This window comes from Quercus robur, chromosome 8 (assembly GCF_932294415.1).
Source record: "Quercus robur chromosome 8, dhQueRobu3.1, whole genome shotgun sequence".
Taxonomy (NCBI): Eukaryota; Viridiplantae; Streptophyta; class Magnoliopsida; order Fagales; family Fagaceae; genus Quercus; species Quercus robur.
This window is the reverse complement of record NC_065541.1, coordinates 7,806,280-7,819,097: the sequence shown is the minus strand read 5'-3', so window position 1 is coordinate 7,819,097 and position 12,818 is coordinate 7,806,280. Positions and strand designations below refer to the sequence as shown.

The window sequence follows — 12,818 nt, the reverse complement described above, 5'->3', positions numbered from 1 at the left end:
CATACTAAGGATGATAGTTACGTGTTTGAAGAGGTTTAGACACTCACATTAACAAAAAAAATAAAAAAAAATTTCCAAAACAAGAACGAGGAATAATTATTTAAATTCAAGCATAGGTAATGGAATTATTATGAAATTTTCATTTTATTCCAAGTATGGCTGACTTTCTCTCTCTCTCTCTCTCGATCTCTATATATTTCCCTTATTTACAAACAAACAAAATACCCTCAAAAAGTAATTCTTGCAATTGGCCACCCTAAAACCACACACTTTATTTTCAGTGAATCAGCTGCGGTTATGATAGGTGATCACGACAAAATATAGGGTACCCTCACACATATGTGGTGTTGCTTTACAGACGCAAAATTGTTTCAATAGAGAGAAATTGGCTTTTGGGTAAAGTCGTAACTCTTGGATAAGACATGCCCATTCCCAATAAATGCATGCAGTCTATTATTTTTTGAATTCTATGATAAACACACGATTGTTGTGAATTCTTTTCGGAGAAGGGAATACTCTAGTGTTCAACTCATTGGCTTACTTTGAACGTCCTGAGACTTCTAAAGAAAAGGGTTAAGAACAGGTTTTTGGACTTCAATTTTTTTCCCCTTTTTTGGAGCCGAGAAACTTATTTTATTTTTCTTACAATCAATGCTAAATTGCAATTTTGAATAATTTCAAATATTAGCTTATATTGGTTGGCTGCTCAAGGATCACTATTCACTTACATACAATCACATTTTATGTTATAATCCAGTCAATAATTTCTTCCAAAGTGCTTCTTAACCATGTATGTTTTAGGCTCTTTTATCAATTAACAAATTTTTACTCCCTTCTCAAACACACACAAAAAAAAAAAAAAAAAAAAAAAACCTTTTTACTCCAACCTAAAATTAGGCTTTTTAATTTTATTGTGAAACTGTTATACCCATATCACTACTCATTTAGTAAGAATAAAACTATAGGCATAACAATTTCATAATAAAGTATATGTGGTAAGTTGTTAAAGGTAGGAAAAAATGTGATGTCAATGATGGACCTAATTAATTATGAAAATTTGTTATGAAATTATTGTAAAACTATTGTGCTCATAGTATACTACTGTTTTTGCAATGATGTTTTATCCAAGGAAGTCAATGTCATACTGGTACCAATCTTAATTACCGGTAGTATATATTGTACCGACCATTAAACAGGTAACAATACTCCTTTAAAAGGAATCAAATAAAATATTGGACTACATGGTTGTATCTGAGATTTTTTTGGGTGTTTTGGCCGCTATAGATGTTTCAAGTGGTACAATTGAAAATGTTAAAAAAAATGTTATTTAACCCAATATATTAGGTTAATGTATTTATAAAACCATTTTTTTTTTTGGTGATAGCTTTTTTTTAGTTACTAGATTAGGTACACACATTTGGGGAATAGTGTGAATAGTCAAATTTCTAAACATTCTGATTAACCAAAAAATAAGAAAAAAATTCACTTAATCATATTCGGCTACCAACATTGTTTCCTGGAGGTGTAAATGTCCATTTCATGGTTTTATTTAATTGATTTGACATGTCATTTAAAATGGATACATTTCCTTTCAAAAAAAAAAAAAAAAAAAAAACATTTTTAGATTTTTAATTTAGAGTTGTTTTATGGGCACAATAAATTATTACAACATTTTCATAATAGCTAAAACATTAATCCTTATATCCACAAGTTAAATAAAATAATAAAATATTAAAGCAGGAGCTCCCTGCAAAGTTCTACACACGGAATGCCCTCAAATATACGTAGATTTGAGGCTTATTTTACAAAGAAGCAAATAGCAGTAGCACAATAATACATAAAAACAAGATTCACTCCTGGACAGCCTCCGTTCCTAATGGTCTTCCGCACGTTAAGGCTCACAATTTTCTTTGACTTCATAATCCACAACTCCCTGTCCAATAGCTTGCTGGTAAGTAGTCATGACATAGAAAATTTAAAGAATATGCAGCACAAATTGCATAAATTAATGTTGCATCTTCTGAGACTAGTTTATATAAAACATTAGCATAATATTATTTTAAAGAATTGTTTGTCACACTCACCTTGGAGCACCCTTTGAATGCTGTAATTTCTGCTTCCTCTAGATCTTTGGTTGCTAGGCATTTTCAACTTTCTTGGCCGGTTCTCTTCAATTAACCCTAGAAGGCATTGAGGTTTTCCAATTTTAAACATGAAATACCCCATAGCTATTCCAAAAACCAATCCACATCCATACCCTAATAAAACAGCCTCCCAACCAAATCCACTCATAAACATTGGATTGTTGTCCTCTTGGAATATTGGTGGTGGTGGCCGCTCATCGATGCCACAATTCTTTGACAATGGAAATCCACACAATCCCAAATTTCCACCATATGAGTTGTTTTGAAATGTTCCAAATTGTTTACCTTGTGGTATGGGTCCCATAAGTTGGTTTTGCGAAAGATTTAACACTGCCAGAAATGTTAATCTTGTCAGTTGCATTGGAATCTCCCCATTAAGCCTATTTGAAGAGAGGTCTAAAGATTCAAGTACAGACAAAAGGCCCAAAGATAATGGTATATGGCCAATTAGTCTGTTATGGGAAAGGTTAAGACCTCGAAGAAAGTTCAGTATTCCAATCACTTCAGGAATCTTTCCATGGAACTTGTTACTTGATAGATCTATGGTAGTGAAGATGGTTAAAATTCTCTCTAGCACAAAGCTTTGCCCTTTCATTGCTACAATAACTGAGTCTTGGTAATAGCCTTGTTCCATGTATTTCACTTCGCCTTCACTTTCTTTGGTTGTTTTTATAGCCTTCAGTCCCTTGAAGAAATTCGTAGGTAAACTTCCAGAAAACTCATTATGAGAAAGGTCAATGATTCGCAACAAAGAGAAAGATGACTTGGTCTTGAAATTGTCTAGTTGACCATTAAATTTGTTGGACCTCAAGATAAGAACTTGTAACACTGGAAGATCTTCCAGCCAATAGGGGAAGGAATCATTTATCTTGTTATTTCCTATGTCTAGAACTTCCAAATATTTACAGTTGACCAAAGATTTTGGTAATAGCCCTTCTAACTGATTACCATTGAAGACAAGAGTCCTCAACATATTACCCTCTGCAAATGTTTCAGGCATGGTGCCATAGAAGTTATTCCTCCTCAAATCCATGACTACAAGAGAATTACTGAAGTTTCCCAAACATGAAGGAATGGTACCACTCAAACTGTTGTAAGAGATGTCAAAGATTTCAATGGAAGTTACATTGCAAATTGAAGATGGGATCTCCCCACTTAATCTATTGTTGGAGATCAAAAAGTTGCGCATAGAAGATGGGGGAACAGGAAGCACGCCATGTAGTAGATTGGCACGGAAGTTCAAATATAGAAGTGTTTTGAGCTTTTTGAACATATTAAAGTCCACAGTGCCATTCAAGTCATTTGATGAAATATCAAGAAATGAAAGGTTGACAAGATTAGAGATAGACTTTGGAATAGAGCCATAAAGCCTGTTATTATCTAATGATAGGAACTCCAGTGAATCGCTAAATTGAAATTCAGCAAATTGACCAGTGAGTTGGTTGTAAGACAAGTGAATTGCGGTGAGTTTTGTGAGGTTGGCAAAACAATTGGGAATCCTGCCTCCAATGTTGTTATATCTGAGGCCAAGAAAAGTGAGATTCTTTAGGTTTGAAAGTGATGATGGGATTTGGCCCGTAAAGTTGTTAGTTCCAAAGAAAATCTCAGTAACTCTCCTGAGATTCCCAAGCCATATTGGTATAGTGCTCCTGTAAAATTGCAATTTTATGAGTTCAAAATATTTCTAATTGTGGACTACACGTTAATAACCAAAAATGCTTATGGATCTTACCTTGAATATTATTGGATCGTAGGTCGAAGTAGGAGAGTACAAAGAGATTTGAAATTGATGATGGCATCTCACCACTAAAATTGTTAATTGATAAATCCAAATCGATGAGCTGTGTAAGGTTGCCAAGCCATGCAGGAATGGACCCATTAAACTTGCATTCACTCATAAACAAATGTTGCATGAATTTCATTTTGCCAATTGATTTTGGTAACTCTCCTGAGTAAATTGTGCGAGAGACATCCAAATACCTTAGTGGTGTGCTCCAATTTACCATTGGAAAAGACCATGTGAGTTCAGGATTATCTGTTAGAATAAGCTCACGCAGGTTTGGTAGGCGGAAAATGTGATCAGGTAGCTTCCCGCGCAATAAACAATTGTTGAGAGTAATGGATGTCAGAGCAGAAGACAGATTCATGAGAGAACTAAGAGAAATAGAAGACATCTCAACATTCTCAAGATGAAGTTCTCTTAGCTTGGTCAGATTTTGGACAAGCCTCTTCACAACAGATGCTTCGAGTTTGAGATAGCTATTGTAGTCAGAGAGATCTAGTGAGGCGAGTTGGGAGAGGTGAGATATTTCAAGTGGGACTTTGCCAGAAAACATGGAGTGAGAAAGGTCAAGGTGTTTCAATCTTGCAAACTGGCCAAACCTAGATGAAATGGAGGAATAGCTAAAATTGTTTGAAGCGAGGTTGAGCCATTGCAGGTGAGGGAGAAGAAAGAGGCTACTGTTGAAAGGAATGGTGCCACAAAGCCAGCTACAACTGAGGTCAAGGCCTATCACATCTCTTTTCATCCTATCACATGTAACACCATCCCATGAGCAGCAATCAGTTCCCTCCTTCCAGGACTCCATCTTTGGATAAGAATGAAGATCAACTTCATCACAATTGAAAGAAACATCATTGGAAAAAGAAAATAATTGCTTGAATTGGAGCAATGCAATGCTTTGGTCTTGGGAGCAGAATGGTGCAGAAGAAGAGGATGAAGCAAGTTGAGAATACAAAAGCAGCAAGAGGTAGAAGAAGAGTTGAGAGAGCAAAATCAAAGACCTCATCATTATTCTGGATGAGATCAGAGGCACGTATATGACTGTCATACGTGAAAGAAAAACTGGAAGATTAATTTTATAGGAAAAAGCTATGACAACAACCTCGTTGTTGTATTTTATTGGTATTCTTTTTCTTTTTCTTTTTATTTGTATTAGTCTTGTCAATAAAGCAATTTTATGATTTTTGGGATGTTGGCTGATGAGTGAAGAGTGACGAATTAGGAATCACATATGGATGTCGTCAACAAAGCCAGTTTACATGTTGTAATAAAATAATTGGATTAGATACAATCATGCAAATTACAGGCTGGTTATCTCCTGACTTGGAGACTTCTAAGGTTGGCGCGCCATAATTTCCTGACTCTGCAGACTTATTGATTCTATTTTGGTTTCGGAACATCTAGGTTGGCTAGCTAGTCTCCATTTACCGATGAAGTTCAAGTTGATGGTAATAATAAATCATAGAAAGACTAACTATCAATGACACCTAATTTTCCACACCAACCATTTTTGTTAATGTTCTTTTCAATTAATTTTGCTTCTAATCTTATGTTTTAGTTTGAAATTTAACTTTTAAACGGACAATTCTAAGTAAAGTCTTTTTTATATTTAAATATTAATTAAATAATATTTATTTTACTTTCTATATATATATTTTAATTGAAAATTTATTATTATTTTTAGATACAAAATTACTAATTAAATTTTTGTAATTAGGTTTTTCTTTCATTTCATTTTCAATTGACCTATTTGTTTTAATTTTGAATAACCTATTAATGCATAAACAACGATAAGAAGTACTGTTGATAAATGTTGTAGGATTTTTATTTTTATTTTTATTTTTAACGTCATCAGTAAGTAAAAGTTCTATCAAAATTAAAAGAAAAATGCTGAAGCCAAAGTACAGAAGAAAGTATACAAAGGACACTCAAAAATGGAAGAAGAAAAACAAAGACAAACAGGCAGTACAAGAATTAAATCATTGATACTCCTTCAAGAGTCTAGGAGATCTATCTGTGTCCCAACACCCCATAATCTTGCTGCCATTCAAAAAGAAAAAGAAAAAAAAGCAACAAACGCATGTCAATACTAACTAGAAGACGTGCTTGGTAATGAGATGGAAAACTAAATTCAAATGATTGTAATTTCTTTTTCTTTTTATGTTTTTATTTGCCGTCGTCTTTACGTGAATTACTGAGCAACAAAGCCACTATCATTTTGATATATTATTTATTGTTGGTTTTGCTACGAACCATCATTTTGATATGGACCAAACTTTTAAGGAGTTCACCATTAAGACTTGACTCTGAAACTTGCTTAAAAGTTTTCTTATTCGGTGATGTTTGAAAAGAAATTTGCACAAAGATTATTGCTGTTGGAAACTTCTGTGGTTGGTACACCATGATTTCTTGAACCCAAAAGACTTTTTGATTCTATTTTGGTTTCAAAACATCTACGTTGGCTAGTTCCCATTTACTGATAAAGTTCAAGTTGATGATAAAAATAAATCATAGAAAGACTGGCTATCGATGACACCTTATTTTCCACACCAATCATTTTTGTCAAAAAAAAAAAAAAAAATCTTTAAGTGACAGTGGAGGCAAGTTTACCAAGTTCATTAAAATTCAAAATGCCTTTCACACCTTTAAAAAATCGCTAAATACCCACTCGGGTATATGTAAGCAAAATGAATACTGCATTCCAAGCATATTGATTGTATTTTTAAGAGAGAGAAAATTAAATAGGACACTTTAGTATCTATGATTAGAAAAGTTACTCCCACACTGGTTCAATATAATTTGAGATTTAACAATCAACTCTAAGTTAAGTCTTTTTTATATATAAAATTAAATTATTTTCTAAATTTTAATATTTTTATTCAAAATATTATATACAAAATTACTAATTAAGTATTGTATTAAAAATTTTCTTTCATTATATTTTCAATTGATAATATGATTAATCACTTAATCTAGCCATAATTTATCTTAAATAAGATTTTATCAGTTTTAATTTAAAAAATCCCAAAAAATGGTAACAAGTATTGTTAGTAAATGTTTTAAGTGAAATGTTCATTTTGAAAAGATAAAACAATTTTTATATAATCAAAATGTATTATATATTTATACCATCACCATATTTATTGAATTATTATCTTTCTCTTATGTAATTTATTTCATTATCTAACTTTTTTTTTTTTAATTTCATCTAAATTTTATAATATATTTTCATATTATAAAAACAAATTTGTTAAGCACTATTGCAACTTCATTAAACAATAAAATCACAAAAAGTCTCAACATGTCCTAAAAAGTCTCAACATTCAACTTGTGGGACTTGAGTTCACAACTTTTCCTTTTTGTAACACATTCCAAATAATTCATTCTAATCTAAAATTTCAAGAAATTGCACATTACATTCTTATAAGCAAATTTCAAACTTGACTCTGAAACTTGCTTATAAGCCTTCTTATTCAATCATGGGCGGTGCCATTTATAGTTCAGGGGTTCAAATGAACCCCTGAGCTAGCAATTTTTTTTAAAAAAATATAATATATATATATATATATTTCTTTATTTGACTTCTTAAATAAAAATTTGAATACTCTAACTCTAAATTTTTTTAAAACCTACTTGAAATAAGTTTAATTATGATCATCTTAACAATATTTTGATCTTTTTAAATAAAAAAAATGCCTAACAACAATCCAATTTTATCTAAAATCTGGGAGAAATAGTTAGCCCAACAACAAAGTAAATTTTGTTTTTGTTTTTGTTTTTTTTTTTTTTTTTTTTCATTTAAATTGTTTTAAAAAGCCCATTTAGATCTTAATAAATTTTAAATAAACTAATGAAAAATTCATAGTTTACATTGTACTATCCTTGTAATATTTACATTGTTTCTAAACAAATGTGTACAATATTATATAGTTTTTGCAAATGTGTGTAGTATAATTATTTATAATATAAATCTTACGTTGATGGTACAATGTAAACATGTAATCGTCATAAGCTAATAAAAAAAGTATTTAAGCAGTAATAATTAAAATTCACTTAACAACAACAATTAACATGTTCATTATATTAAGAAAAATGTCAAATAAACCTATAGTTTATTTTTTATTCTATTACTAGAATGTACTATAGAAAAATTTGTAATAAGAAAACCATTTAGACCATAAGATTCAAATTTTACCTAAGATCTATCTTCTTACTGACCTCCCTAGAAAAAAATCCTAGAGCCACCATTGTATTCAATGATCTTTGAGAAGAAATTAGCGTAAAGATTATTACTGTTGGAAATTTCTATGGTTGGTGGGCCATAATTTCTTGAACCCAAAAGACTTTTTATTCTATCTTGGTTTCAGAATATTTAGGTTGGTCAATCCCCATTTATCGATGGATCGAGTTCAAGTTGATGATAATAGTAAATCATGGAAAGACTGACTATATATCGATAATACCTTATTTTCCATAAAAATCATTTTTGTAAGTAAGAGTGGAGGGCCTGGAGGCAAGTTTACCCATTTCATTAAAATTCGAAATGCCTTTCACACCTTTAAAAATCGCTAAATACCCACTTGAGTATATTTAAGCAAAAAGATTATTGCCTTCCAAGTTCCAAGCATATTGATTGTATTTTTAAGTGAGAAACAAAATAAAATAAGACACTAGTATCTGTGGGATGCAGAAACTTAATAAGGTAATAGTGCCATGTGTCATGTCCGATGCTGAGGGGACCGAGGCAATTCTGAGAATACCATACCCTCGGATGGCAAGGCCAGGAAGGCGAGCCTTGGCCACGTCGATGGCACATTACCAGAGGAGGTTGCACTGTAGTGGAAGGACTTCAGAGAGGGGGTTAGTTCTGGCATGTCTAAAGGGATGGTAGTTGCTACCACATTTATTGCACCCCACCAAACCCTCTAGTCGCGTTTATGTGGAGAAGACTCCTGAATAGTGCTGTCTTGGTTGCTGCAACTCACAGAGGATTTGGGGAAACATTTGATGGGACAAGCACTCGAGTAGTGGCCTACATGATCAACAAATAGAGGGTTAAGATCAGCGGAAAGAGACTATATAATGTAAGAAATCCTCTAGGAGAAGGGGATCTGAAAATCGGTGGAGAAAATATTATAGCAACAAGAACTGAAATTGTAACCAAGTCTGAAGAAATATATTCAAGAACTACTCTCCTTGAATTTTGCCGAGGAAGGATTTCTTCGCATAAAACTTGTTTTTCTTTGCTTTCTTACTATCTTTAATTCACTGTGAGTGTTGTTTAATTCATTGAAGCCTAGTTTTTAGCTCACTCTCTACAAATTCATTGTGTTGGACTCTTTGGGCTCTAATCCTGTTACTTCTTGGGCTTAGGATCCAAATCGCGCCCTTACAGTAGCTATGATTAGAAAAGTTACTCCCACACTAATTCAATTTGAGATTTAAAAAATCAATTCCAAGTTAAGCATTTTTTATATATAAAAATAATTAAATAATATTTATTTTATTTTCTAAATTTATATATTTTTTATATTCAAAATATTATATAAAAATTTACTAATTAAGTTTTTGAATTTAATTTTTATTTTCAACAGATATTATGATTAATCACTTAATCTTCCAATGACATAATTTATCTTAAGTAAAATTATATCAATTTTAATTCTTTGAAAAACCCCTTTTAAGCAGAAACAATGTTAAGAAGTATTGTTAATAAATGTTATGGGGCCAGAGAATTTGTGACCCCGGCCCACTTTACATTAAGGCCGAAGGCCCGAGCCAAGGAGAGACATTGCCGAGGACATACAACGAAAGTCCAAATGGCCTAGAGATATAGCCAAGGACGATTCTGTCCTCGGCATCCCAAAGCACTCCTAGAAGAAAGGGCGAGTACGGTATAGGAGCGGTCCATGGAAAAGCTAAACACCTCCGCATTGATGAGGAAAGGGGCCCTGAATAGTGTGACGACAAAGGACAAGGGAAAGGCTACCATTACTGCAATTAAGTATTCTGCGCCTGACAGAGCAATGTTTTTCAGTTTTTACAACCACTCCCAACCACTTTGGGTATGGGCTGATAGGACAAATATCAACTCTAGAAAGCTGAACCTACACGTGGACGTTGGAGGGAGGGTAAAAGATAGTATAAAAAGGAGAAGGAAGCAATCCAGAAAGGAGGCCAAGAACTAGAGCCTCCCAGGCCGTGCCGAGGAGAAAGCCTTCTTGGACAAGCACGGTCCATCCTTGTGCGATTATCGTGAACACCATGATTAACAACTGTCCGGTGGCCAAAACCTAGCCTTTTAGCCCACTCTCTACAAATTTATTGTTTGGGCCTTTAACGTTCGAACCCAATAAATCAATTTGGGGTCGTTACAAATTGAGTCCTTATAATTGGCGCCGTCTGTGGGAAGGCTTGTGCGTTGGCACAGGCGATGGTTGGATCAAGTTCCTGTCAAACAAGGGTCTGCGAAAGCCCCTCCATAATTTCCAGTAGCACGTTGTTGTTATCCTAATATAAAGTTCCACTAGGGGCTACACTTCGAAGCGCCAGTGGCACAGGCAGTTCTAAGGGCTTCCAACATCAAGTCAACGCCCCACACCTTGGTCGAGGGGCTAATCCTCGAGACTTTAAGAAAACTATAAGTTTTAGACAGAACCAAGATCTTGCATGGTTCTTGGACTCAAACCTATGGGGAAACCAACTACTTTAAGAAAACTATAAGTTTTGGACAGAACCAAGGTCTTGCATGGTTCTTGGATTCAAACCTATAAGGAAACCAACTACTTAAAGAAAAACTATAAGATTTGGACAGAACCAAGGTCTTGCATGGTTCTCGGACTCAAACCTATGGGGGAACCAACTACTTAAAGAAAAACTATAAGATTTGGACAGAACCAAGGTCTTGCATGGTCCTCGGACTCAAACCTATAGGGAAACCAACTACTTTAAGAAAACGATAAGTTTTGGACAGAACCAAGGTCTTGCATAGTCCTCGGACTCAAACCTATGAAGAAACCAACTACTTTAAGAAAACTATAAGTTTTGGATAGAATCAAGGTCTTGCATGGTCCTCGGACTCAAACCTATGGGGAAACCAACTACTTAAAGAAAAACTATAAGTTTTGGACAGAACCAAGGTCTTGCATGGTCCTCGAACTCAAACCTATGGGGAAACCAACTACTTTAAGAAAAACTATAAGTTTTGGACAGAACCAAGATCTTGCATGATCCTCGGACTCAAACCTATGGAGAAACCAACTACTTAAAGAAAAACTATAAGTTTTGGACAGAACCAAGATCTTGCATGATCCTCGGACTCAAACCTATGGAGAAACCAACTACTTAAAGAAAAACTATAAGTTTTGGACAGAACCAAGGTCTTGCATGGTCCTCGAACTCAAACCTATGGGGAAACCAACTACTTAAAGAAAAACTATAAGTTTTGGACAGAACCAAGGTCTTGCATGGTTCTCAAACTCAAACCTATGGGAAAACCAACTACTTTAAGAAAACTATAAGTTTTGGACAGAATCAAAGTCTTGCATGGTCCTCGAACTCAAACCTATGGGGAAATTAACTACTTAAAGAAAAACTATAAGTTTTGGACAGAACCAAGGTCTTGCATGGTCCTCGGACTCAAACCTCTGGGGAAACCAACTACTTTAAGAAAGCCTAATTTTTGGACAGAACTAAGGTCTTGCATGGTCCTCGGACTCAAACCTATGGGGAAACTAGTCACTAGAAAATGGCTTAAGTTCTAGACAGAATGGAAATCCTGTGCTGTCCTCGGATCCCCAGCTTTAAGGAAACTAACGCAACCAAGTGTTTAGACCCGGTACAGTCATACCTCGGTCCTCGGATCGGATGCCAAAAAAGGTTAAAGTTATGAATGTTGTCAGGAACGTGGCAAAGAACCCTAGTGCTCGGCGACCCTCTTGGATAGTTCATTTTAGGTTACTCATCCTCGGATGATCACCCTATATGCAATACAGAACATTCAGCTGTTATCTCGGTTAGTCTTATATGGTTAACTTACTTCAGGTCGACATTATTGTGCCCGTTAGTTTTAATAAGTTCAAAGTGCTAGCTTTTTGTTAACAAGGGTTTCGGCCCTAAGTATTGTTCAAAAGAAAAGGACACCAGCACATCCACTCACAAAATAATTATTGCAGAAAGGAAAGAACACATAAAATGGGATAACGTCATCTTTTATTAGACAAAGAAATAGTACAGCGTACAATAAAGGGCTTAAGCAAGCCTATACCAGAAGCTAACTACAGAAGCAAAAAGAAAAAGATACAGGGGAACGATAAATCTTTCAAATTCTGCTCTAGCAGCGACTAAGCATGTCAGGATGGCCCCAATGACAAAAGAGAAGAAGAAGCGGAGGCACCTAGGTGGCACTAGTGATGGAAGAGAGGAAGAAGTGGGGATGCCTAATCCCTGTACCAGCTCTGACTCCCATCAAGAAAGGGCCATATTAGCAGCACTCGAGAGAGAGCGGATGGTATCGACGATGAGAAACCTCAGTGTTGTCACACCAAAAATCTGATGTGACCTCCACCTGTTTCGGATTTTGGCTGAAGGAAGAAGAGACTCATTTCCTGCCTTATCAAGGGGAAGAAATATCTTGAGTCTTTGTCTCCCTTACTCTGACCGGGCCATCTTGAGTCTCGGGGAAACCCAATACTTCTGGAGAGGGTGTGGTCTCTTCATGCCCATCCTAGCTTTGACCATATCACCCTCGAAGGCTCAGTCATACTGGTAATATGGACTATGGATACAACTGGAGGGTTAAGGATTTGAAAGGCTTAAAGGGTCCACGAATAAAGAAAATGACCCCCCCACCGTGCTTCTTATAAGGGGGGCAAGCCTGGTGGCATTTAATC

General features: G+C 34.8%; 2 protein-coding genes across 3 annotated transcripts; both read right to left on the bottom strand.

Annotated features, from left to right (window-relative positions):
• Positions 1 to 1,755: 1,755 nt before the first annotated feature.
• On the bottom strand, positions 1,756 to 3,425 carry LOC126694402 (receptor-like protein 9DC3). 2 transcript variants are annotated; one of them, XM_050390640.1, is made up of 2 exons: positions 2,085 to 3,425; positions 1,756 to 1,948 (listed from the first exon to the last, which is right to left on the bottom strand). In XM_050390640.1, the coding sequence occupies exons 1-2, from the start codon at positions 3,415 to 3,417 to the stop codon at positions 1,917 to 1,919; spliced, it is 1,365 nt and encodes a 454-aa protein (XP_050246597.1). In that variant the 5' UTR covers positions 3,418 to 3,425; the 3' UTR covers positions 1,756 to 1,916. The 2 variants fall into 2 exon arrangements, with proteins under 2 accessions (XP_050246597.1, XP_050246596.1); XM_050390639.1 differs by having other exon boundaries at positions 1,756 to 1,933.
• Positions 3,426 to 3,577: 152 nt separating this feature from the next.
• LOC126695789 (receptor-like protein Cf-9) lies at positions 3,578 to 4,975 on the bottom strand. The gene has a single exon (XM_050392605.1). It carries the CDS (start codon positions 4,973 to 4,975, stop codon positions 3,818 to 3,820), a length of 1,158 nt encoding a protein of 385 aa, XP_050248562.1. The 3' UTR covers positions 3,578 to 3,817.
• Between the last annotated feature and the right edge of the window lie 7,843 nt (positions 4,976 to 12,818).

Bases quoted from the DNA above. Each gene is read 5' to 3' on its own strand.
- LOC126694402 (XM_050390640.1), bottom strand. From the start codon at position 3,417: ATGTTCAAAAAGCTCAAAACACTTCTATATTTGAACTTCCGTGCCAAT. The intron at 1,949-2,084 runs GTGAGTGTGACA...ACTACTTACCAG, and splicing joins CATTCAAAGGGTGCTCCAAG to CAAGCTATTGGACAGGGAGT.
- LOC126695789 (XM_050392605.1), bottom strand. From the start codon at position 4,975: ATGACAGTCATATACGTGCCTCTGATCTCATCCAGAATAATGATGAGG.